This window comes from Mus caroli, unplaced genomic scaffold (assembly GCF_978045245.1).
Source record: "Mus caroli unplaced genomic scaffold, Mus_caroli_1 scaffold_6, whole genome shotgun sequence".
NCBI lineage: Eukaryota > Metazoa > Chordata > Mammalia > Rodentia > Muridae > Mus > Mus caroli.
In genome coordinates, this window is record NW_028227261.1 from 23,746,718 (window position 1) to 23,774,141 (window position 27,424).

Consider the following 27,424-nt stretch of genomic DNA (forward strand, 5'->3'; position numbering starts at 1 on the left):
ACAAACACATACCCCTAGGCCAGGGTTGCTCCACCCAGCCTTTCTCCATCTCCCCTCACCTATCCTGGAGTCTGGCCTCCTTTGAGATCTTCCCCTTCCTCTCCCTTCGGCCCACTAGTCCAGTCAAGACCTGGGCCAGGCGAGCTCGGAAGCCCCTGCGCTGTTCTCTCATGGCGAGATCCGGGTCTCCAGGTCTGGGGCTTTGGACCGGTGGATCACTTGGCTGAGGGTGCCACCGGATCCACTGTCCAGGCCAGAGAAGCGCCTCCTCCGGCCCGTCCCTCTGTGCAAACAGCAACCTTGCAAGCAAGGGCAGCGGGTGGGGACCTGATCCAGATGTTGTCCATGCCCTGGGGCTGAAGGTGCACCCTTAGGGGGCTGTGCCCACCTCAGGTCTCACTCCAAAGCACTCCTCCGAAGTCCCACACAGACCTCCCCCCTCCCGAGCTCCTGCTCTCTGCTCGGTCTGCCTCTGGGAGGTGGATTTGTGTGCGCACTCGGAGAGTAGGACCTGCTCACAAAAGTTCGTAAAGACGAAGGGGAGTCTGGGACCCCCGGGACTAGGAAGCTGGACCCAGTCTAGGGAGCTCCAGGAGTTGCTAGGTCCCTGGAGCAGAGCGCGGGCAGGAAGCAGGCAGAGTCCCGCCAACTGGACCAGCTGGGCGGGGCTTAGCCAAAGGGCTGACTTCCCCACACCCCAAAGGTGTGACAAAAGGTGAGCAAAGCCAGGGCCTTCTTTGCTGACAGGGCCAAAGCTCGCCCACCTTGCCATTGCCTGATGGGCTCCCTAGGAGGGTTCTTGGAGCCACCTACCACGTGGAGTGGGATTGTCACTCCATATGAAGGTGAGGAAGCCACCTGAAACCAACAGAGGTGCTACTGGCACCCCCTGCCGCAGTGGGTCACAGAACCTCACAGAGGCTAAAATTGAGTCATTTGTTGCAGCTTTCTTTTATTGCGCTTCTAATCTGATGTCCCAGGCAGTTTGGGCAGTTCGTTTGCCTGCCTGGCTCACAGGTCAGAGGAAGGAACACTTCACACATCTTAGGGGATCCCCAGGAGGTAGGCCATTGGGCTCAATTGCCCCATTCTTTTGAGGCACTTCCTTTTCTGTAGTCCTGATTGGTTGGATGCCCTTTGCCCCCTGGTTCTGGTACACGGGAGACATCATAATTCTGGGTCATGAGAGGACAGGAATATCTTTTTTTTTTAATAAAGACCTATTTATTTTATGTATATAAGTACACTGTTGCTGTCTTCAGACATACCAGAAGAGGACATCAGATCCCATTACAGATGGTTGTGAGCCACCATGTGGTTGGTGGGACTTGAACTCAAAACCTCTGGAAAAACAGCCAGTGCTCTTAACTGCTGAGGCATCTCTCCAGCCCCGACAGGAGATATCTTATGCCTCTTTTTTTTCATCTCCATCCCGGGGAGAATTGCATCCCACCGGATCATGGGAGGTAACACCAGCTGACCAACACACAAATCCGTTCTTGCTTCATTCTCCAGTTTCTTCAAGATGTTCCGTCCACCATGCCAGGTAACTGAAGTGGCTGATAAGAATCTCACAACTGAGGTCCTCTTGCCCCCTGGTGTCCCTCCTCCCTGTGGGCACACTCTGCCTTCATCCAGTCCTGAAAGGTATATAGCACTGTCCCCTGGTGAGCTGAGATAGAGAACTCATGTCCAGATAGGTCACAAACAAGAGAGTGGAACCCAAACCCAGCCTGAGGCAGACGGCTGCACCTGGGCTGTGTGCCCTGCCGTTTCCAGGTGATGGGTGGGATCTAGCAGGGACATTCCCCTCCCCTGGAGACTCTCAGAAGGCCTTGACTGATGCAGCACTGAGACCATCTTTTAATCGCTAACAAGCCATCTTTTAATCGCTAACACTCTGCTCCCGGAGAAATCCCAGCACCATTGCTCAAGCTGGCTGCCCCTGCTTTCCCTTGGATTCCGAGGACACCTTGTCCACAGTCCAGCCCATCTTCTTCTCCTCCACAAGATCTAGCGCTCCTTGGTGCCACTGGGCAAGGCAAGTGAGAGAGGCGAGAGGTAGGTGGGTGTGGGCCAGGCCACGGAGCTGAGGAGCCCGCAGCCTGTGATGCAGCTTAGGGTACACATTCGGTGTGAGGTGACTTGGACACAGGCGGCACTGGGAGGGCCTGGCACTTGAGTGCAGCCGAAGATGGGTCTTGAGGTTGCTGGAGCTACTGAAGCGCTTCTGGCACACCTGGTAGAAACGGGTGCTCCTGTCATCGTCATCTCCGGGCCCCCAACTGGCTTAGGGACACTCTCCCCACCCCCACCCGTCTCGGAAACACTTCCCCTAACCCATCTCCCTGTCAATGCAGACCCGGAAGCTCTTCCTCCGGGCTAGAGCCTGTGGGCGGGGCTTAGCTTTCTAATTTCATTTCTGTGTGACTCTGTTTGAGTGACTTCCCTTGGAGTGACTTTCTTTCTCTGCCAGCCATAGATGCGCACTGATTTTCATCCTTATCAGTTAGAGAAGACGAACTAAGGGACTCACATAGAGCCCTGAGGCAGGGGGCGGAGCCAGCATTTCCTGGGGTGCTGGGCAAGCCAGGCACTGACCTTGCAAAGGTCTTCCAGAGGAACCACTAAGTAAGCAGAGGCTCAGAGGAAAGAAGCCACCAGCCAACGGCCACACAAGTTAAGAGGAGGAGTTAGGATTTGAACAGTGGTCTGACTTTGTAGCATAGACACCGGTCTCACTTCCGCCCCTGTCAAGGGAAGGAAGACTCCCTGCCTCTGCCCTCCCAAAGGATGAGGCAGACTCAAAGAAGATCCAACTGTTTTCCTACTTGGAGTCCTAGCTTAAACTATGGCTCCTTCAACAACCCAGGGAGGTAGGAAAGGGCACGCATGCGCCAGAACTGTCAACTTCATTATTCTCCGTGCATAGACAAGCGGCTGTGGGGTTTTTTGTTTGTTTGTTTTTGAGACAGGGTTTCTCTGTATAGCCCTGGCTGTCCTATAACTCACTTTGTAGACCAGGCTGCCCTGGAACTCAGAAATCCGCCTGCCTCTGCCTCCGGAGTGCTGGGATTAAAGGCGTGTGCCACCAGCTGTGTTTTGTTCTCCAACATCACTTATTCCTGTGACCATCCTTTCCCTCTCCCCCCCCCAGTTTGCGCTCTCTCTCTCTCTCTCTCTCTCTCTCTCTCTCTCTCTCTCACACACACACACACACACACACACACACACACGTGCACCCACAAGTTCTCTCCACTACCACCTTCCCACCCTCCATACCCTCCTCCTCCTCTTCCAGTTCTCCCCCCTCCAGGGACTTAGGAGTCCTCCCCAACTGCAAGTGCGCGCGCGTGTGAAGGGGAGAAAGGTGTCACCTGGCACTGGTGGGGACGCTCCCCGGTGTGCACCAGCTGGTGCTTTTGCAGGTGGGCCAGCTGGGTGAAGCGCTTCTGACACAGGGCACACTGGAACGGGCGCTCACCACTGTGTACGCGCAGGTGAACCTGGAAGAGATTTTGCCAGCCATGTAGAACATCTAACAGCCTAAGACTCCACTCCAAATCTCTACCCACATCCTCTGCAGGATCCTGTGCTGCTACCGGAGCCTCTCTACTACTTCCCGCAGAAGTTAGAACTCAGACACTCTCAGGACCCAGATCTACCCTGTAGCAGAGATTCAGGAAACCAGATAAGGGGTACCCTAGGTATCCCCTAGAATAGCTATTTCAAGTACAATTCACAGACCAGCAGCATTGGTATGAGCTTAGGAACATGCTGAAAAGGCAGATTCTAGGGGCCGTCATTAAATCTGAGGCAATCTGCAGGTTTGCTAACTCTGTTTCCCCAGTAACCATAATCTGCACAGAGCTTATGGTCCTTGCTAACAGCGAGGGGCCCACAGGCAGCCCAGGCTGGACAACACCTATACAGTTGACACCTATAACATCTGGTCTTATTTGTGGGATCCCACTTGAAAAAGGGCTCTTTGTAAGACTGTGATCTCGATTCACCAAAACCTACACACTCCCCCCCTCTTTTAACTTTCAAAAGCAATAAAGAGACTTAGCTGGGAATTTAGAGAGAGTGCTGTCTAGGAAAGAGCTTAGTAGTTGATGCCAAGAAACTGAAATCCAAGCTTGAATCCACTAATAATAAATTGTGGTACGCTGGAAATTTCTGTCTACCATGGGCCTGTTTCCCCATTTTTAACTTAAATAAGGTGATGTCACACACAGTCTTTCAGGATGCAGGAGACTTTGATGTGCACCCCCACCCCCTTTTTTTGAAATGAAATCTCACTCGGTAGTCTTCATTGTCCTGAGAGTTGCTATGGAGACCAAGCTGGTCTCAATCCCACTGAGATCTGCCTGCCTCTGCCACCCAAGTGCTGAGATTAAAGGTGTGCACCACCACTGCCCGCTTTTATTTTTAGATGGAGTCTCACTATATCGCCCAAACTGTCCTTGAATTTACACTGACACGCTCCTGCCTCAGTTTCCTGAATGTTAGGACCAAAAGTGTGTTCCACCAAGCCCAGGTGGTGCCCAGCTTATGCCATATTTACTTCCACCGGGGTGAAATCGCAAGACCACTTGTCCCTAGGAGGTGTCCAGGAGTGGCTTCCAGACTCCAGGACTTGATTCTGGAAGCAAGGTGAAAGGCAAGAGAGTCACAGGAAGATTGAAAGGGACAGCAGGACCCAGGGAGCTGATACCTTGAGGTTGGAGAGTTGCCCAAAGTTCTTGCCACACACGTTACACTCATATAAGATTTTACCATTCTCTTTCTTCAGAGGGTAGGGCAGGGCTATGACACCTGCCCGGGAGCCTGGCACAGCCCGCCTTGTTGGAGCTGCCACACCAGCTTGTCCTGGGGTCCGGGCATCTCTAGAGCTCCGACTCCCAACCTGGGAGTGTAGGGTGTGGCCGGCACTCTGGAAAGCTCCCGAGTGGAGAAGCAGGGTCTTCTCTTGGGGGATACGAGATCCAGACCCACTGGCTGTAATAAGCAAGCTGGGCCCAGCCACGGTGGGGTATGTGGAGTGTGGGGGCAGCATGAAGAGGTACGGATGTTGAGCAGAAGGTAGGGCCCCATAAGTGAATAGGTAAGGGAGAGGCAGAAGTGGGTACCCAGGGAAGATGGGGTAGATGTGGACAGGAGGTTCCTTGGAGATGAGAGTGGGAGGAAGCCAGGGCCAGAAGGTCAAGGGACTAAGGCTCTTTCTGTCCAGCCCAGCATCTGGGAAGGAGCTGGTACGAGGAGGGAGGGATGGGTAGGTGCCTCTTTCTGGCTCGTTTCCCATCTCCTCTCTGTTCAGTGAGTCTTTGATTGTGAGTTTCTCGCTGTCGGTGGAGGCTTTGTACAAGCTTGGCGGCTGGTGTCCTAAACCAGAAAGGGAAGATCATTAGGCCCTGTACTGCCTGCAAGGCGAAGAGCTCGGAGCTGGGAAAGAACCCGCAAGAACCCGCAGCTTGAGCTAGGCACTTTTCTCTGGGACTCAGTTTCCCCACTGCTACTGAGCCTATAATAAAAGCCGCCAGTGTGTGGGGAACGACTGGCAAATTCAGGGAGAGAAAAATCCTCTGAGCAGCCCACTAGATGTCAGGGAAGGGGGAGAGAGGTCTATGAGTGGCCCACTAGACGTCAGGGAGAGGTTAAGTATACCCAGAAGCAAACTGAAGTTTCAGAGAGAGATCCCAGATTTAAAATATGAATTTGGATGTCATGGGTCAAAAGGAGGCAGCCTAAGGGTCCCAAGGGGCAGCTGCTGAACACATGACTAAATTTAAACAGTTAGCAAAATGTTCAGTTCTCCGCTGGGCAAATGTGGTGCATGCCTGTCGTCACAGAATGTGGGAAGCCTAGGCAGAAGAATTAGGAAGGAGTTCACTGTCATGAAGTATGAAGCCAGCCTGGGCTACCTGGGATCCTGTCTCAATAAAAGCGAACAGAAAAAAAAAAATTAAAAATTATAGAGACCCCCAAGATGGCTCAGCAAAGAAAGGTGCTTGCTGCCAAGCCTGAAGATCCAAGCTGATGCTCCAGAATCCACACATCCACATGGTAGGAGGAGAGAACTCATTCCTGCAGTCTGTCTGTCCTCTGACTGCCCACTACATACCAGGTACCCAGGCAGCAAAGTGTGTCTGGGGCTCTTGCCTCACCAGTGACGGAGTCCCAGTCTCCTCTGCATCCCCAAACCTGGATCCCCTTCAACCCACCAACAGAGCTCTCAGATCCAGCCCCAAGGCCCCAGACTCACTCATGTTTGAGGTGTCTTCTCCGAGGTCCTGTGGGGCTCTGCCTAGGGGTGTCTTCTGCAGGGCACACAGGCATAGGTCCGGGCTTTCGGGGCAGGCCAGCAAGGGAGATTTAGCTGGTGCCAGTGGTAAGGGACACATCCTCTCGCTCCAGGGTAAGTCATGAGCACCCACTGAGTCTGCAAGTGGCTGAGAAGTGTCAGCTGAGCAGACCTGGGAAGCAGAGAAAGGGGCTTAAGGCCCTGGAATGGGGAGTCTCCTGTTTAGACTCTAAGGGGAAACTGCTAAGCCCTGGACACTCGCCCACTCCACCCTCCATTCAAATGGCTCTCCTTCCCTCCTCCAAAGGTTTCTCTAAGGCGTTGTTCACTGACTGTCTCCCCTTCCCCATATATATAACTTGTCCTGTTCTCCCTCTAAACCCCCACTCCCGATCACCCTGGTTTCCATTTCTTGGTTATTCGTCCATACACATTCAGCAAGGCTTGTGTGGCCATCCTTATTCTTGTCCATAAAGACAATCTGAGCCATCTAAAGCATGAGCTCAGGGCCTCTGAGGCCTAACTCAGTCATGCATTCCGCCCTCCTATTAATTGGCAGACATTCTCAGAGAGAAGGTTAGGTCCCACCCTACCTGGTCATCTTGATAGAGCTGGAAGTCCAGACTGGGGTACAGGGTCTCTCCTAAACCATCCAGGGCTTTCATCTGGTAGCAACAACCCAACTGGGCAGCCCCCACTACCTGATGGTGGGGGGAGGGAGTTGAGGTGAGCTGAGAAGGCTGGGTTCTACCTAGCACTGGTTCTCTCACTGGGAAGTGAGGCTGTAAGCAAGTCACTTTCTTCCTGGCCTCAGTTTCTCCATTTGAGAAATGCAAGCCAGGGACTGGAGACACAGCTTAGCAGAGTGGGTGTCTAGCATGCATGGGGTCTTGAGTTTGATCTCCATCAATACATGGAGATCATGGATACATGATCATGGATACATCAATACATGGATAAACTGGGCGTGGTGGGGAACACTGTAACTCGGGCACTCAGGAGGAAGTGGAGGGGGGACTCCAAAAAGTGAAGAAAACTGAGTATGTCCTAGCTAATGAGTGCCTTTTTGGTTGGTTGGTTGTTTTGTGTGAGTGTGTGTGTGTGTGCGTGTTTCTCTGGGTATCTGGCTTTTCTGGAACTTGCTCTGTAGACCAGGCTGGCCTCGAACTCAGATCCACCTGCCTCTGTCTTCCATTTGTACCACCACCATCTGGCTGACAACTGTCTTAGTGCTGACATGCAGAAGCTGATGACTCTTTTCTAGAAAGCGCATAAAGGATATTAAATGAAGACTAGAGTCCTCATGAGGGCTCTGAGGGAACATTCTGGATTCCTCAAGGCTGTGGAGAATTAGGAGCCTGCTCTCTCTTTGTGGAGAACAGGACAATACCAACCAGAGGCTCCTACCATCCAGGTTTACCTAGGTGGCTTTTCTGGGAAACATTGGGAGATGGCCCAGGTGCTACCTGGGTTGCCTGACAAGACGATGCCCCAGTGTTCAGCTGGATGCCAGTCGGCTCCATGCTGCTCGGGCATCTAACTATGCAAATCCCACCCCTCCCTCCCCTCCCAAGTGGCCCCAAATGCCCCCTCAGACGCTAAAACCACAACCCAGGCACTCAGACCCCCAATGCCCTGCTCTTCCCCTCTCTCCCAACTGTTGCTCTGCCTCAGCTCTCAAATACCTTGGCATGGAAGGCACCAGCTGGCCGTGTGGGCTCTTCGCCAGGTTCTGCAGCAGCCAGCCCTCTCTGGCTGGGAAGGAAGGAGGTCGGGCAGGTGGGGCAGCAGTGCTTGTATCTGAAGCCCCAGGGAGGGGGTGAGAGAGTTGACAGGAAGATGCAACACATTTGAGGTTGCCTTAAATAGACTTCCAGGAAAGAATGCAAGGGTCTGAACAAGCTGCCAAGGTCCCTTTGGTCCTAGGACATGACCTTCTTGTTTGGATTTTTTTTTTTTTTTAATACTTTTTGAAACAGGGCCTCCCATAGCTGAGGCTGGCCTTGAACTCCTGGTCCTCCTTCATCTGTTCACTAGCACTGGTACTGGGGGCACATTTACCACACCCACCACTCAGACTGGGGTATGAGTTTTGGCTGTGGTCCTGGCTGCCCCCTGCCTCTATTGGTATACTATGTTGCTATTGTTTTGAGACAGGGTTTCACATAGCCCAGTAGTCTTATAACTCCCTCTATAACCCAGACTGGCTCTGAAACCTGGTATCCTCCCACCTCCACCTCTTAAGTTCTGAGATTGCAGCCCTGAACTTCTATGTCTGGCCTTTTTTTTGTCTGCCTGATACATTTATCCTCTGTGCAAAGTTAGGCAAAGGCTCTCCCACAGCAGCCTCTCCATTGTACAATGGGAAAATCCATGTGACACACACTCTGACTAGAAGATGTAGCAACAGGGTTAAGGTGAGCGTCTCCCAAGGATCACAGTAAACAGCTACTTTCGCAAGCAGCCTGCTATGCGCCTGGCCCTGTGCAAGGGCCTTCAGGTGCTTTTATCCCTTTTAATCTCCACCACAAATCCGAGGAGTTGATTTGATTCTTCCCATGATCAATGGGCTCAGATGGAGTACGAAACTCATTCAAAGTCACACAGCAACTAGCCAAGAGATCTCTAGTGTCAAACCTTAGACTTTGGGATCTCTTGGTAATGTAAGTTCCCCATGCTAACCTAACACACCAGAAAGAGCTGGGTGCTTGGGTCTTGGCAGTCACTGCCCCACTACTGTCCCTTGTCATGGTTTGCCTGCCGTTAATTCATTAGGCTACTTGGGGCTAAACCCAGGGCCTTGTACATGTAGGCAAGTGTCTTCCCCTTACTCTTTGGGGGTGTGTTTGTGTGCATGCATGTGTACATATATGTGTGCATCTGTATGCATATGCATCTGTGTGTACACACATCTGTGTGCACATGTATATGGAGGTCAGAGGGCAATATCAGGCAATTCTTCCTCCATTATTCTCCATCATATATTCTCTATATGAAAGTACATATATTCTTTATATGTATACTTTCATGTGTGTATATATATATATATATATACTTTTAAAATGTTTATTTATATATATATACTTTTAAAATGTTTATTTATATATATATACTTTTAAAATGTTTATTTTAAGTATATATAAAATGTATTAAATTAAAAGTATATATAAAATGTTTATTTAAAGTATATATATATATATATATATATATATACTTTTAAAATGTTTATTTTAAGTGTGTGTGTGTGTCCGAGTGCATGTGTGTGTGTGTGTTTATGTGTGCACACACGTGAGTATGGGCTCTTGGAGAGCCAATAGCAGTCAGATCATCCAGGACCTGAAATTACAGGCTGTCAGGAGTCATCTGATACGGGTGCTGGGAATCTTACTCCAGTCCTGAGAGCAGTAAGTGCTTTTACCCATGATCCACCTCTCCAGGCCCTCCATCTTATTTTCTAAAGTGGGATTGCAGGCGCATGCTGCTGTGCCCAGCTTTTTGTGAATGCTGGAAATCTGAACTTGGATTTACGTTACCCACCCACCCATTTCCCTAGCCCTTGTCTGTCTATCTGTCTTAAGACAAGGTCTTATTATGTAGCCCTGGCTGGCATAGAACTGCAAAGCCAGCCTTGAACTCACAGAGCTCTGCCTGCCTGTCTCCTGACTGCTGAGATTAAAGGCGTGGACCATGCCTAGCTGGGTTTTACTTTTTTAAAAGACAGACAATAAGTTGCCAAAGTGTGGTGTGACAAGACTTTTCCTGGGGAGGTGTCACATATGAGCCTACTTGTGGACGCCAACCACCCAAGTCTAAGTTGGTGAGCCAATGAGTTTTACTGAGGTTACTTACAGGAATATGGGTGAGAGGTTACTTCCAAGAGCAGAAATATGACTCAAAGACGGGGCCATTATCAAAGCCCAGCCCTGTGTGGGTGACAGCTCACAAAAGCTGGTACCCCTGGTGCACACTGCAAGCTCAACAGGCTAGAGAGTGTCCAACCTCTTCTTCCAGGCAGCTCAGCTAGTTTCTGCTTCTTACAGGCATCTGGGGTGGTCTCAGAGTCTTCAAAACTGATGGTCTGGTCTGCACATCTTCATTGTTTACTCTGGGAGGGCGGGGCCTAGTGAACCTGATCAGTTTCAGGAACTTCCTGAACTTATTTTGAGTTGTTTGCCTACTGTCTTAAGGAGCTTCCTTACAGGATGGAGTTTCAGTGTAGGAGGAAACCACCACATAACAGGAGTCTGGGTTTGAGTTTGCCATGCTCCTGCCTCAGTCTCCAGAAGAGGTGGAATTACAGGTCTGCTCCATAACTCACTTTTCTACTTCTGATTTTAATTTTTTTTAATTATTTATTTTCTCAGGCTTGGAGGAAGTGATAACCCTGAGTATCCTGAAACTCACTCTGTAGACCAGGCCAGCCTTGAATTCAGAGATCTGCCTGCCTCTGCCTCCTGAGTGCTGGGATTAAAGGTGTGTGGTATGTGCTACCACTGCCTGGCCATTTTTTTTTCCTTATGGTGCAACAAAACTTCTATTAACATTTTGAACAGAAGTTCAACTGTTGCTGAAACTTGCAATTGCTAAATGTGACTTGGGGCAAATGAAGCAGTAAATAGGTAATGAGCATGGAGTTTGTTGAGGGTTTTTTTGGGGAGGGGGTTAGATTGATTTTTATTACTTTTAACTGTGCACATGTGTGCCCATATGTGGGTATGTGAAGGTGTGCACAGGTCCCTGAGGAGGCCAGAGGCAGCCCTCTGAGTAGGAGCTGCAGACAGTTGTGAGCCGCCTAACATGGGCACTGGGAACAGGAAGTTCTCTTAACTGATGAGCCATCTCTCCAGCCCCTAAGTTTTTATTTTAATCTGTGTGATTAATTACAGGGTGCACGTCGTCCGCTCTCTTTCTGTCCCTAGCATTGCTGCTGTGCCTCTCTTGGTTCATGCCATGCCTTGCATACTTGTTGCCTACTCTGTCTTGGCTGGGTAGTGCTCCTTTGCGGGGGCGGGGGGGGTGTGCTCCCTCATGGTCTTTCCCTATTGGTGGGAGAGGGAGACAAAACTGGAAGAGTCCAGCAGAATCAACGCTGTGTGGAGTGGTTAATCTGGCCCTGCTAGATTTATTTCATGCAACTGTAAATCTCTTAATCGCTCTTGTTTCTTCATATGTCAATCTCTGCCTTATGGAGGTTCATCCAGGAGCCCTCAAAATAATCATTGTAAAGCCCTTTAGGATGGGCCTGGGCCTCAGCAAGTTTTTGGCACAAGCGAGTAACTGTTTAGTTTGTTTCACTACCCTTGTCAGGCTTCCTAGGGAGTTCAAAAGGGCAGGGCTGCACTGGGGTAGACTGAGTTCTGATTCATGGCTTTGTACATTAACCCCTTCCTGGCTGGAGACCACCTGCCCAGATGCAGTGCAGTCTGCCCCCAATCCATTCTACTCAGTGCCAGCACCCCACCTCGTGGTATGGCAGCCCTCGTTGTGTGCCAGCCACTGGGCAAGACGTGTCTACAGGCTTTGCCTCACCCCAACAGCACCATAGATGCCTCACCCCTTCAAGATGGATACTACAGTTCCCAAACCCACACTCAACAAAAGAGAGTGACTCGTTCAACATCACAGCACTCCAGATATGAAGACAGGAGGTTTTTTTGCAGGGGTGTGAGGTGAACCAAAGCTGCAGTTCTGTAAGGTGATTCACCTAAAGGCAGAATGAGGAGGACGGCTGAGAGTACAAGAGTGGAGCCAGGTGGTATGATCCAGAAGCTGAGGCAGGAGGATCCCAAGTTCTAGGCCAGCCTGAGAATTCTAAATGAAAAAAAAAAAAGAACAGGGAGGAGAAAGAAGGAGGAGGAGGAGGAGGAAGAAGAGGAGGAGGAGGAGAAGGAGGAGGGAGGAGAGTGGGGGAGGCTGGGGAGATAAGGGAGCAGTCTTACCGAGGACTAGAGTTGGAATCTGTCCCAGCACCCACATGACAACTCACAACTGTGTGTAATTCCAGCTCCAGGGGACCCAACACCCTCCTCACACAGGCACACATGCAGGCAAAACACCAATGCACGTAAAATAATAAATTTTTAAAAAGAAAATGAAAAAAAAAAGATTTTGGAGTATACTGGGAATTAGCCATGAGAGTCAGATTTTAGATACTTTGTGTGTGTGGTACTAGAGAATGAAGTCAGGGACTCTCGTCTGTTTTAAGCCCATTTCATGGAGATACCATGCACTGGACTGCCTCCTGTCGACTGTCTCTCATGGGAATGTGGCCCAGGCTGTGGACTCTGCCGACCAGCTCCCAGAGGGCTTGCTGGCTGCTGTGGACTCAACATCAGGACGTCACGGCTGAGAGGGCAAAGCTTCCGGGGTAGAGCAAAACAGAGCTGGGAGTTGATCTGCTTGCACAGGTTAGGGATCCAATGGTAGTATAGGCAAATCCTGCTTCCTCCTCGAGGCCTTCTTTGTCCCATAGTCACTGCCGCCTGTAAGGCTAAGCAGCCAAGTGCCAGCCGGCTCCGCACATGGCTCCCAGAGCTCGGTCGTAGGCATATTTTTGAGGGTACTGAGCTGGCACTCCAGGTCAGGAGAGGGCCTGGCACTGTGGCTGGCCAGAGGGAAAAGCAGACATGGAGGAAGGACGTGATTCTGAGGACTGTGCTACGGGCAATGGGAGGGGGGGAGGGCTCCCCTACCTCTGTTCTGTGGTTGACACCTTCCCTCCCTCTGCCTGACACCTTCCTACTTATCTCCTCCGGCAGCATAAGTGTCAGTCTGTCAGATGCCCTGAGTGGGCCCTGACTTCACACCCCAGGGTGAGGAAGAGATCTTGAGATAGGGTGTTTGAGCTCCTGCTTGTGCAGAAAGTCATGGAGGCCTCTTGCATCCTTCCTCTCCACCAGCGGTGACCTTCCATTCCTTCTGGGTACCAAAAGTCCAGCCATGTCTTCAGGTGATGCCCAAGGTCTTTTCACCAAGCCTCTCATTTCCACCATCCCCAAGGGTTGGAAACAAGACGCTCTGTTGCTTGGATTCAAATCCTCCCCGTCCTGTTCTTTGCATGTCGATGGACATATGTGGTGCGCATGCGTAATTGTATGCATGTTTGCATTTACGTGTGCTGGTGCTAATGGATATGTGGAGATCTGAGGTTAACACTGAGAGGGTCTTCCTCAGTTGTTCTCCGTTCTGTTCATTTATGCAGGTTTCTCAGTCATGCCAGCGCGTTCAGATATGGCTGTTCTCACTAGCCAGCTCAGTCCAGGGAATCCCCCTAGCTCTACCTCCCCAGAGCTAGGATTACAAAACTGGGAGAGGGTCTGAACTGGACTCTGGCACACAAGTGCTCTATCCACTGAGCCACCTCCCTGTATCCAAAGAGCTAACATACTTTACTCTTAGTCACTAGGAGGCATCGCCTATCCTACGCACAATGTGTGTGATCCAGTGTAACAGGGCATGGGGAAAAAGGAGAGCCCACCTCTCTAGCCTCCAGAACAGGAAGCTATACATAATGGACATCCATGTACCAGATCCTGCGATGGCCAGGAAGGGGCGGGCAGGTGGTGGATTTCGTCAGGGTCTCCTATATGCCAAACCTTTTTACATTCATCTCACATAATTCATCATGGTTGACGGCAACAACTATTAATGTCCCTATTTTACAGCTTAGTGTCCAAAGACTGAGGGTCCAGCTGATAGCTTCAACGCAAGGAGTGGTGAGGCAGCCCCAGAATAAGCAAAATGAAAACAGTACCTGGCACTCAGACTTGTGTCAAGGATGTTAGCAAGAAGGCCCAGGACTCAGGCAAAGCCCAGAACAGGGGCCATTTTTGGACCAGCTGTACTGCACCATAATTAGAGGTCAGCGCTGCCACAGGCCTTAATTGTTCTAAAATAGGAAAAATCACGATTTTTAAGGGGAAAAAAATCTCAATTTTTGTTTTTGTTTTTTGAGATGGGGTCTCAGTATGTTCCTCTGACTTCAAGGACTTTTCAAAAATATAGAAGAAATGTGAACACTACAATAGTCTATAAAGTCAACAATATCCTGATGCCAAAACCAAAAACACAGTGTGGTGTACACCTTTTAAAACAAATTCTAGTCAGGTAGTGATGGTGTATACCTTTAATTCCAACATTCAGGAGACAGAGGCAAGCAGATTTCTGTGAGTTTGAGGCTAACCTGGTCTACCGAGTGAGTTCCAGGACAGCCAGGGCTACACAGAGAAACACTGTCTTGGAAAACAAAACAAAACAAAATTCTGAAAATATGAAAGGTAGTATTGGAAGCACTGTTAATGGTAAATGTATTTCTTTCAATCAATCAATCTATTATCTATCTATCTATCTATCTATCTATCTATCATCTTTTAGTATATTTTTTTTTTAAATCTTTTTTTTTTTTTTTTTTTTTTTTTTTTTGGTTTTTCGAGACAGGGTTTCTCTGTGTAGCCCTGGCTGTCCTGGAACTCACTTTGTAGACCAGGCTGGCCTCGAACTCAGAAATCCACCTGCCTCTGCCTCCCGAGTGCTGGGATTAAAGGCGTGCGCCACCACGCCCGGCTTAGTATATTTTATATGTATGGGTGTTTTGCCTACATATGTACCACTTGTGTGCTTGGTACCCGTGGAGGCCAAAAGAGAGCTTTAGAGTCCCTTGGACTGGACTTAGCGAGATGGCTGTGAGCCCTCTGTGGACGCTGGGAATCAAAGCCCTGTGCTCTGGAAGAGAAATCATTGCGTTTAACCACTAAACTATCCCTCAAGCCACTGCTCCATGCTGTGTTTTGCGAGTGAGTGAGACACAGAAGGTCTCACATTGTAGCCCTGGATGGCCTAGGACTCACAAAGATTGTCCTGCCTCAGAAAGCCTTGTGCCACTATGCCTGGCTTTCTTCCCTCACCCACTCCCCACCTCCTACCCACCCACCAGTCCCAGAAGCACACATGTGATACACAGGTATGGTCCCAGGCAAAACATGCATACACATAAAATAATAAAATCACAAAATAATAAGCATAATAATGTAATTTTAGGCAGAACCAACACAGGGCTTGCTATCTAAATTTGCTTTAGTAGCAGAGAGGTGGAATGCGTGCCATCTGTCACAGTAATTGGTCAGCTGAGGAAAGGGGAGACCTTGAACTCCATTCAGTCTGGACTATGTAATGAGACCATCTCCCCAAACCAAACAACAAACTAACAAAAAACAAAGCTGTCTGTGTCCCTGCCTGTGGACAGTCAGTGGGAAATGTGACCTTGGATAGCTGTGGTGATGGACTCTGCTGGGACAGTTGACATAGACTGAGACTCAGAGAGGACAAACCCTTTTCTATAGGCAATAACCATGGAGCAGCAAGGCCAGCTATGTACAACAGGGTTTACCATTCCTGTCATGTTCCCATTACAAAAAAAGAGCCCTGGAGAGTTGTTGGCTCGGCAGTTAGTACTTGTTGCTTTCCAGAGAACCTGGGTTCGATTCCCAGCACCCACATGGTGCCTCGTAAGTTTCAGTTACTCCTGCTCAAGGGGACCTGATACCCTTTTCTGACATCTGACATCATTACCAGGGCAACCCCAGACGAGATAGCAATGCCTGTGGCTCAGTAAAGGGCGAGGGGATGGACCATTCAGGAGACTGTCCACTCAGGAGACAGTTTCAGGGGAATGGCGCCTGCTTTAAGTGAGAAACCGCTTATACAGTGGAAGCCTATTGGCTGTGGTTGGTTAGCACCTTACCTCAGATTGGACAGTGAGAGCTCATACCACCAGGTCTGTATGCAGAAGAAATGCACTAAAGGAGACATGGAAAATCCAGACTCCTCTGTGGGCCAGCTACTTGCTATTCACACTACTTCAGAATTCAGTGTTCTGACTTCAGGAGCACAGCGTGCCGTGTTTCTTATTTAGAAGTTCAGTGTGCCAAGTAGGCTGGCCTCCAGGGCATGCCTGCACTGTCCCCTACAGATATCCATGGGCTCCAGGTATGTACATGGTACACAGACATACATGTGGGGAAAACACTCACATGTATAAAATAAAGTAAATCTGAAAATAGAAAATTTAGGGGGGGGTGGAAAGGGAGGGAAAGAGGAAAAGAGACAGGGACACACCCAACTTCATGAACAACGTCCCCGGGAAGATTCTAGAAAAGTCTGAATTCCACTGATTCCTGGCTGAGGGAGGGGAACCTGGAAGTGGGAAATAGAGACGCAGAACAGAGCAAGCACACCTTGGACCTGGCCTCCTTCTGACCTTAATGTGCTTTAGTGGTGTCTTGAAGGGACTTGCTCGCTTTACCAACCTGCATGGGAATGTAATTGGCTCCCACCTTAGATGAGAGAGAGAGAGAAAGAGAGAGAGTGAGAGGAAACGATTACACTCAAGCTTGACCATCTGAGTTCGAGCCCCAGAACCCAAAATAGAAGGAAAGAATTCATTCCTGCAAACTGTCCCCTGACCTCCTGATTAGGGAGGGCTTTGGCACACGTAAAATGCATCACATGCTCCCGCACTAACAAACTAAAAACTGGTTTTTGTTTTTTTAAATGGGTGGAAGGGAGAGAAAACCTGCTCTTCAGGATTTTTTTAAAATTTATTTATTATTATATCTAAGTACACTGTAGCTGTCTTCAGATGCACCAGAAGAGGGCGTCAGATCCCATTACAGATGGTTGTGAGCCACCATGTGGTTGCAGAGATTTGAACTCAGGACCTTCGGAAGAGCAGTCGGTGCTCTTAATCATTGAACCATCTCTCCAGCACAGGATTTTTTTTTTTTTAATTTTAACAATTTATTTATCTTATATTATATGTGTACACTGTTGCTGTCTTCAGACACACCAGAAGAAGGCATCAGATCGCCACCATGTGGTTGCTGGGAATTGAACTCAGGACCTCTGGAAGAGCAGTCAGTGCTATTAACCACTGAGCCATTTCTCCAGCTCCTCTTTAGGGTCTTCTTAGAGACAGGGCAGGGGCTTTCTCATAGCCCCTGACCCCACCTCAGCCCCACCCCACCCCCAGCCTCTGACCCCACCCCCAACCTCACCCCAGCTCTACACCTGCTTGGGCCTCTAACCCAGGGACCTTATTTTCTACCCCCTCTCCTGAACAGAGCAGCTCCTTCAGCTTCTAGTCTGTGGTTTCCCTCTGCTCTTAGAACAGCTGTGGGGGCAGCAAGGTGGGGAGGGTTTGAGAGGGCTGTGGTAGGCCAAAAGAAGCTGTCACCTCCCTAAATAGCCTCTGAGGAAAGAGTAGAAGCCACTCTGAGGCAGACTCTCACCACACCCACGTTCAAGAACCCCCCACGAAGTTCCTAAGAAAGAGAGCCCTTGTTCCAAAGTCACAAGGCCTCCTGCATAGACTGGGGACATGTCCAGAGTCTAAAGGGCCCCCCAGGTTTGGAAGGGGACCAGGGAGCAGAATGAGGAGGGGCAGGGCTAATGACTAGACAGTCAGGGGATATGATGTGCCTCCCTATCTGAAGGTTCCCAGATGGAGAGACCGTGGTGCCCTCCCTCCCCTTGAGATGAAGCGGCTCCATACTGTAGCCTCTCATCTTCTATCAGACTAGGGATTTTATATGCGCCTCAAAGTGTACCTGTCTTTATTCTGGGCATGGTGGAGCAGAAATATAATTTTAAAATTAGGAACGCTGAGGCAGGAGGATTAGAAATTCTAGGTCAGCTTGAGTTACAAGTATTTTGTTTGTTTTCATTTTGGGTTTTTTGGTTTGGTTTGGTTTAGTTTGGTTTGGTTTGGTTTGTTTTTTCAGGACAGGATTTCTCTGTGTAGCCCTGACTCTCCTGGAATTAGTGCTATAGACTAGACTGGCTATAGACTGAACTCACAGGGATCCGCCTGCTTCTGCCTCCCAAGTGCTGGGATTGAAGCCATGGAGTGATGGCGATGTGTTTAAATCTCAGCACTCAGGAGGCAGAGGCAGGCAGATTTCTGAGTTCGAGGCCAGCCTGGTTTACAGAGTGAGTTCCAGGACAGCCAGGGCTATACAGAGAAACCCTGTCTCAGAAAAACAAAAAACAAAGAAAAAAAGAAAAAGAAGGGAAGAAAGAAGAAGAAGAAGAAGAAGAAGAAGAAGAAGAAGAGAAGAAGAAGAAAAGAAGAAAAGAAAAGAAGACAAAAGAAAGAGACACCACTGTCTGAGTCTCCAGGAAGCAGGGCCTCCACCACTACCACTGCTTCTGACCTCCTCCCTGAGTGTCCTCCCCCTGAGGCCCAGCCTCCCACCCTCAGAGCTGTTTGGCTTCCAGGTTCAGCTCCCCCTGGACTTCCCCTCTGCTTCCTTCCCAGCATAGCCAGGTCCGGTTTAGTTTCATCTGTTTCCATCCTCTGCCAGGGGCAGATGCTTCTGGCTAAGTCATTAACAGCCCATTCCCGACAATCAGCTGGGCTCTGACCACACATGAATGGTTCACGGGACTGGTCACACCAGAAAAGGATAAGAGCACAGGTCCCTGACTGGCTGGCTGTGTGCCAGGCGTGTGCTAACTTCTCACAGCTGTTCCCGTATTCCCTCAGCAGGGGCTTCAGAGCCTCTCCTGCTCACAGGCCTGAGTTGGCTGAAGGATGCTGCAGAGATGTCTGCCTCCCCTGTGCAGGGTTCCCGTTCACATCATCAGAGGTCCTGACTTGGGACTGCTCGAAGTGGCAGGAAGCAATGATGTGATCAAAACACTAGGAAAGATGAAGAGCTGTCACATGAGGACCAGTTTGCAGGCAGCTCATTCTGCCTGGATCTGGGAGGGTCTAAACCTCAGATAACTTGACTGTGGTTTGGGTGTGGTGCTCAGTGGTAGAGTTTAGCGCCCCGTGTGAGGGGTTGGGTTAGATACCTCATACTGCAAAATAAAATAATGAATGAAGAAAGGATCAGTTAACAGATGATTGGCAGTGGGGGATGGTAATCCTCATTGGGGCTGGAGAGATGGCTCAGCAGTCAAGAGCACTGACTGCTTGCTCTTCCAGAGGTCCTGAGTTCAAATCCCAGCACCACATGGTGGCTCACAACCATCTGTAACGGATCTGACGCCCTCTTCTGGTGTGTCCATGTACATACAATAAATAAAATATATATATATATATATATATATATATTTTTTTTTTTTTTTGGTTTTTCGAGACAGGGTTTCTCTGTGTAGCCTGGACTGTCCTGGAACTCACTCTGTAGACCAGGCTGGCCTCAAACTCAGAAATCTGCCTGCCTCTGCCTCCCTAGTGCTGGGATTAAAGGCGTGCACCACCACGCCCCGCTAAATAAATATTTTTAAGAGAGAAAGAGAGAGAAAGGGGATTCATGATGGCAGTCTGCTACAGTGGGGCGATAGAAACTGCTTCTTTTGATACACACAGAGGGACAGTGTACCTAGAAAGTCACCAAGCTTCATTCATGCATATGAGGGCAACATGACTCCATGATGTCACACCTAGAAAGAAAGAGAGAGAGAGTTGGGGGGTGGGAGTGGGAGAAGCAAGGAGTGGGGGAGGGGGAGGAGGGAGGGAGGGAGGGAAGGAGGAAGAAAGGAAAAAGGAAAAAGAAATCACCTTTCTGTAACATAAAAGGCAGTCCCTGGAACTAAAGCCATGGTTGAATGGTTAAGAATGATGGCTGCTCTTCCAGAGGACCCTGGTTTGATTCCCAACACCTCTGAGGGCACAAACTATCAACTCCAGTTCCCGGAGATCTGACCCCCTCTTCGGACCTCCATGGGCACCAGGCACACACCCATACACATAAAATGAAACCCATCTTTAGAAAACATTTTAAGCCAAGAGTGGTGGCGCACGCCTTTAATCCCAGCACCCATATACTTTGAAGAAAAACAAATATTTACTTTAGACATACGTTTGTTACATCTATAAGTGTTATGCCAACATGCATATGTGTGTATCACAATCGAGCCTGGTGCCTGCAGAGGTCAGAAGGGGCCATCACGGGGAAATGTCTAGTTTCTTTGAAGACTCAGGTTCTAATGTTGTTTTGCTGGGGCAGACACAGATGAAAGGATGTTTTGCTAAAGCAGGCATGTGAGAGGACACCTGATGTTTAGAAAGAATATAAATCTGACCCCGCAGACAGCGGGAACTCAAGCTTTGGCTCACCTTGCTCCAATTCACAAGTCTTTGCTGTTGATATGCATTGTTGAGCTTCAGTTGTGGAAACTTCATAGAAAGAAGCTCACCAAATAACTTCTTGTGAGACTCCTGCAGCTTCTTGCCGCTTCTGAGGGACTTTGGATGATTGGCACGTCTCTGGGTTTCTTCTGGATCAAACTGCTGCTGCTGCTGATTCGTGTGTGGTGTCAGCTAGTGGGCTGCACTGAGAACAACGCAGTTTGGAATCGCCCCAAAGAACAATTTCTTACCATGTCCACTTCCCCTGTGTCCTAATCACCTTTCTTTCCCACTCTCTCTGGTGGGCTCGAGGGGAGGATGAACCCTAGTTGAAGTAGGTTGTGAGAAATACATATAGGGCCACCACTGAGAGAAGTCAGGACAGAAACCCAAGACAGGAACGTGAAGCAGACAGGCAAGGAGTGCTGCTGGCTCGCTAGCAGCTTCACATTTAGCTGGGTTTCTTGTACTGTCCAGAGTCACCTGCTTAGAGAACAGTGCCACCTGGAGTGTTCTGGGCTCTTCTACATCAGTTAGCCTGATCAAGACAATTCCCTATAGGCATATCCACTGGCCAATCTGATCTGGGCAGTCCCTCAACTGAGGCTCCCTTCTCAGGTGACTGTAGGCTGTGTCAAGTTGACAGCTAAAGCTGACTGGGACCGATAGACAGCAGCTTGAGTCCTACAGAGTTACTGTGCGTGCACACACACACACACACACACACACACACACACACACACAGGAACCTCTTCTGGGGTGTAGCTCATGGAACAGGTGCTTGCCTAGCAGAGGTGGGAGAAGTTCATGGTTAGTATGGGCTACACTGTGAGGCCCTGCCCACCCCAGTGTATGAGACCATGCCCACTCCAATGAAACAGGAGAGAGGATCTGGGAGACAGCCTAGTGGAAGAGCACTTGCCAGGCCCCATGAGGAGTGAGTTTAATCCCCAGAACCCATACAGGATCTGGGCATGTATGCGTGTCACCTCCCTGATCATCCTGCCTAGCAAACTTCAGGCTCAGAGACAGACTCTGTCTCTCAGGAGTAAGGCAAAATGTGACAGAGGGAGGCACCCATGTTTTTCTCTGCTTTCTCACAGACACACAGCTGGGCATAATACACACACACAGAGTGTGGGGTGTGGTATTCTAGTTCCTGCCCAGCCTGCTGTCCTCTTGCAGAACACTTGATAAACTGTTAGTCCTTTGAGACAGACAAGGAAAAGAATTCAAGATCATAGACATGTGTCTCAAGTGAATATGTACAAGTCTTAAATTTCAAAAAGCTGAAAAAGCCACAAATATTAAAAAATATATATATAGCACCATCAAATATTACACTAATAATATTGTAGATTGGCTCATTGCTCTGCCGTTTTCCAACTGGTTAGCTCCTGGCTATCTACATGTTAAATTTCCAGTAGTAATTAAAATGTCATCCGGCATTTCCTCCCAGGAAGGAGAGAGCAAAAGCCAGCGTTGAGAACACCTCTGATCTGTTCATTTCTGAGGAGTAGATTTGTGGTGCTTGGTTACTCAAGAAAAGCCTCCTGGATTAGCGGAGTGGGAGAAATTGCCAAGAAAATTGGATGGTGGAATGTTGAGGGTCCTGGAGCTTCAGCTAGAAGGATTCTGCAACAGAAAGGCCTCTGGCCTCATCTGGATTGGCCTTACCAGGCTTTGCCCACTCACCCCCATCTCCCTACTCGCCTTTGCCTCACCTTCGACCCCCACATTGGTGTCCCAGACCTCCTCCCACCACATAAGCTCTTCTTCTTCTTCCTCTTCCTCCTCTTCTTCCTTCTTCTTCTTCCTCTTCTTCCTCTTCTTCCTCTTCTTCTTCTTCTTCTTCTTCTTCTTCTTCTCCTTCTCCTTCTTCTTCCTCATCACTTTCTATCTGGTCGAGTTAGGCCTCTCTTAAGTCTCAGTTTAAAAACCTGTTTCTTAGGAGTTTTGTGTGGTTTCCTGTTCCTAACATTAAATCGCTATACTTATCCATTCGCTGTCATCCTACCCTGCCTGTGCCACGAAGTCTGGAACTTTGTGTGTCTTTTTCACGCTCGTATTTTTCCAGTCCGCACACTGGATCTGGTGCCCAGTGCCTGGCACACAGTGGCACGCAGACCTTTTCAAAGGAATGAATGAACAAAAGAACTGGTGGCTAAGGAAAAGAGTCGTGTGGGGAGCCAGCGCCCCCTGCTGGACATCGAATGCCAAGAGCCCAGAACAGTGTCACTGAGCTGGGACGCGTCGTCTTGGGAACCCTCACCTCAGGATTTAGGCCGGTTCTCCTTGATCAACTCTAGGATCACTCTCCTCCCAACCTCGGTATCTATCTAGTCCTGACTTCCAATTGTTCGGCTTTTATCCCCCACCCTCCCCCACTCTGCAGACTGCTTTGGCCCAAGCTCCAGTGACCACTGTCCAATTCTACCCACAATTAGTATCCCTCCCTTCTGGACCTTTAGCTTTGAATAAGAATAGGACCAGATTCTGCCATCGATCCTCTCTCTCCCTCCTCCCTAATCAATCAATCAGAGTGATTGGCTGAGGCACTGGGGTGGGGGTGGGGAGATACAAGGGGCAGCAGTATGTGAAGTTGGTTGGGGGTGTAGAGTGTTTTTGTTTGTTTTTTGGGTATTTTTTCCTGAAATAAGAGCCTTCTGGCAGAATAGGGACTAAAGGTGCGTTGGTTTGGGGGGAAGGGAGGATAATGAATGAAGAGTCTCCTGTGCTGAGATATTTAGACAAAGGTGAACTCGGAACTGCCAGATACTGGTTTTGCCTGAGGAGTCAGCTTATCCCAATATCCTGGTTTATACACTCCCAAGTGCATCTAGCGGGGAGGGGTTCTAAAGAGGAGCCAGAGCAGGGTCAAGGGGAGATAGAGGTCGTCGCTTCCCCAGCAGGAAGGATGGTAGAAGAGGCCACAGTGTCACTCCATGTGGGTCCCACCCCACTATGCCCCCAATCAGACAGAACTGTGGAAAAGTGATGGTCACTTAACCACCCCAAGTCCTGCTAGTTCTTCTGAGCACTGTGTTGTCGCTGGTGAGCTCTAGGGGGCTGATGCCAAAGTCCAGGTTACTGATCTCTGGCCCAATAGGTCAGCGGCAGGACCAGGAGCATGTTGCCACTATGGGAGGTGGAAGGGACCCCAGGACACTGGGGATGGGCCGCAGGCTGATCGTCACATCTGAGTCCTGGACTCTCCATGTTCTTATATACTTCCTCCTCAACCCTGCCCTGATGGGGTGTCTCATGATAGACTTTGGGTATCTGGACTTTGAGGTGTCTAGGGAGCAAAAAGCTGGGCTTCCAGGGATTAATTTACAGCCACCTCACCCACAGGACAAAGCCCTCCCTGGAAATCCATGAGTTCTGGTTTCCTAGAATTCAGGGAGATAATGAACGGACTTAACACTTGCAAAGGCACTGATGATGGAGAAGGCTCCAAACCCATTCTCAGGGGAGATTGCAGAGTCTGAGTACAATCTGCTCTTCGGCTTTCAGTGAGCCACCGAGCCACCAAACCTTTAGGATCTTGGTGCTCTCATCCATAAGAAGAAAGGACTAAACCCCAGAACTCTAAGATCTGATCTGATTTTATTATCATCATTACATTTACTTATTTATTTACTCTGTGTGTGTGTGGTGTGTGGTGTGTGGTGTGTGTGTGTATGTGTGGTGTGTGTGTGTGGTGTGTATGTGTGGTGTGTGTGGTGTGTATGTGTGTGTGTGGTGTGTATGTGTGTGGTGTATGTGTGTGTGGTGTATATGTGTTGTGTGTGTGTATGTGTGTGTGTGGTGTGTATGTGTGTGGTGTATGTGTGTGTGGTGTATATGTGTTGTGTGTGTGTTGTGTGTGTGTGGTGTGTATGTGTGTGTGTGGTGTGTATGTGTGTGTGGTGTATGTGTGTGTGGTGTGTATGTGTGTGTGGTGTGTATGTGGTGTGTATGTGGTGTGTGTGTGTGTGTGTGTGTGGGTGGGTGTGTGTGTGTGGTGTGTGTGTGGTGTGTGTGTGTGTGGTGTGTGTGTGTATGTACCCACTTCCTAAAATATATGTGGAGATCAGAGAACAACATGAAAGAGTTAGTCAACTCCATCATGTGGATCCTAGGGATCGAACTCAGGTCATTAGGCTTAGCAGCAAGCACCTTTACCCGCTGAGCCATCCCCTTCAGCCCACATCTGATTCTAAGGAAGGCTGAGAGGGGTTAGGTAATAAAGTAGGTTAGGTTAGGAGACTGCAAAGGGAATTCTTGGAAGTAAAAATGTAGATCCTAATTGTGGCCATCACTAACTGTGGGAACTTAGATGAACCATACATTTCTCCACTCAGCAAATAGATAACAAGGAATTATAGCAAGTCTTGGGCTGGATCTTCATATGCAATACAAACACAGACCCTACCTTCTTGAGTATATTCTAATAGTCAGTGGGGAAAGAAAAGTAAGCAAATAGAATGGAGTCAGGCAAGTATCCTGTCCTAGAAGCGCACAGAACTGAAAGAACCCTGGGCAAAGGTGAGGGGTGAGGTAAAGCGCTCCCTGAACAGATGAAGTAACAGCTCTGTTGGAGCCTAAAATATGAACGGTGGGCGGGTATGGTGGCTCATGCCTATAGTCCCCACAGTTGCGAGGAAGAAGCAGAATTAAAGAGAGAAGACTCAGGTGGCAAATGTGCTTACTGCACAGAGCCTCACGACACAAGTTCAGTCTCCAGAGGTGTCATCACAAGGTTGTCCTCTGACTTCACATGCATGTCCTTATGTCGCATGTACGCTAAGGATGATGATAAGAGGGCTGGAGAGATGGGTCGGTGGTTAAGAGCACTGGCTGCTCTTCCAGAGGGCCTGGGTTCAATTCCCAGCACCCACATGGCAGCTTACTGTGGGTGCTGGGAAGAGCTGTCTGTAGCTCCAATTCTAGGGGATCGGGCACCTTCAAACATACATGCAGGCAAAACACCAGGGCACATAAAATAAAAATAACTCCTTTAAAAAAAAAAAGAAAGAAAATAGCCAGGCAGTGATGGCGCACTCCTTTAATCCCAGCACTTGGGAGGCAGAGGCAGGTGAATTTCTGAGTTCAAGGCCAGCCTGGTCTACAGAGTGAGTTCCAGGACAGCCAGGACTGTACAGAGAAACCCTGTCTCGAAAAACAAAAAACAATACAAAACAAAAACAAAAACAAAAAAACAAAAAGAAAAAAAAGAAAAGAAAAGAAAGAAAAGAAAAATAATGATGAGCTAATAAAATGAAATTTTTAGAAAGAATTTGAATCAGGAGGAATGCGCCAAGTGTCAAGGACAATCTGGGCTACAGAGTGAGACTCTGTCTCAAACGTAAATAAAAGAGACGGGCTGGAGAGACGGTACCAGGAGCATTTGTTGCTCTTAGAGAGGATGAGATCTGGGTTCAGTTCCCAGCACCCACCTGGTAGCTCACAATCACCCTCCAGTTCCCAGGAGACCTGGAACTGACCTCCATGGGTACGAGGCACACACATACACTCACAAACGTAAAACACTCACATACCTAAAATATAATACATAAATCTAGTTTCTTACAAAAAGGCTGGAAGTAGTGGTACTTACATTTAATCCCAGCACTTGGGAGGCAGAGGCAGATGCCTATCTGAGTTTAAGGCCAGCCTGTCCAATATTCTGAGTTACAGGTTAGCCAGGCAAAGAGGAAAGGAGAGAGGTGGCAGGGGTGGGGAGTTGGGGCGAAGATGGAGGGAGGGGGGAGAGAGAAAAACAACAATAAAAGAATAGTGAAGCTGAGCATGGTATGTGTCTGTTGGAAGGCTGAGGCAAAACAATCAGAACTCCAAGGCCATCTTTGGCTACATCAAAAGCTAAAACCAGCCTGGACTTCATGAAGCCCTGCTAAAGAAATAAAATAAAAGCAATAACAACAGCGATCAACAAACTGAAAGTCTAGGAAACTGTTCTTTATGTAAAGTCAGGATCACAGGGAAATACCAGGAAGAGAGAGCCAAGGGTATTGGAGTGAGAGATTATTTCTTATTCTCTTATTATTAGAAGGGATGGATAGGTCACAGAAGTAGAAGGGTGGAAATAAGGCATGGAACCAGGGTAGAAGACCTGCCTTACCTGACCTAACTACACACACCCGTCCTGTTCTGGCAGCTGGGATTTCTAGATCTAGACAATAAATGGGAAATCACCTTGTGATTGGAAAAGCATTGCACAAGATAGTATGCAGCCATTCACAAGGCAGTCAGGGGTCATGGAGATGGGAGCCGATTGAGATCGGCTTTGAGACTATTAAAACAAAAACAAAAACAACTTGTCGGAGGCCACGCAACTGGGGGGGACCAGGAATGAACTCAAAGCATGGTCTCCAACACCAAGTCTTGGCAGAGGACTCATCCTAAAGATGCCAGTGGGTAAAGTCTCCAGAGATCAGATTCAGTTCCATGGAAGAAGCGACTGTTCTTCCCACTGCTAGACGATGGTGGATGCCAAGCCGAGCCTACTTGGGCAGCACAGATGGCCTTATGTCCAAGGCCTGTGGAATGTGACCGTGAGCATCTCCATTCCAGCCCACTCCTCCTGACAGAACATGGGTGGGGACATCTGTGTGCAGAACCTCACAGTGCCACCAACTCTTGATAGAGGCTGAAGGGAGAGTGGGGTCGCGGCACTATGACTGTGTTTTCTTTGTGAACCTTCTGAAACCACAGACACCCTGCAGTTAAAAGATGAAGAGAAGCAAAGGCCTAGATGTGCAGGCTAGTTTGTTTTTGTTTTTTTTTGTTTTTGTTTTTTGTTAACTTGTCACAAGCTAGAGTCACCTGGGAAGAGGAATCACAATTGAGAAAGTTGGCCTGTAGGCAGGCCTCTAGGGCACCTTCTTGATTAATGATTGGTGTGGGAAAGCCTAATGGTCAGTGCCGTCCCTGGGCAAGACGGTCCTGTGTTGTATAAGAAAGCAGGCTGAGCAAGCCACGTG

At 49.0% G+C, this 27,424-nt stretch overlaps 1 protein-coding gene across 1 annotated transcript; it reads right to left on the reverse strand.

Annotated features, from left to right (window-relative positions):
* Positions 1-951: 951 nt before the first annotated feature.
* Positions 952-25,221, reverse strand: Znf683 (zinc finger protein 683). The gene is made up of 7 exons (XM_021161438.3): positions 25,148-25,221; positions 7,990-8,104; positions 6,898-7,005; positions 6,266-6,476; positions 4,718-5,385; positions 3,378-3,506; positions 952-2,239 (listed from the first exon to the last, which is right to left on the reverse strand). Exons 1-7 carry the CDS (start codon positions 25,219-25,221, stop codon positions 1,931-1,933), a joined length of 1,614 nt encoding a protein of 537 aa, XP_021017097.2. The 3' UTR covers positions 952-1,930.
* Positions 25,222-27,424: the final 2,203 nt, after the last annotated feature.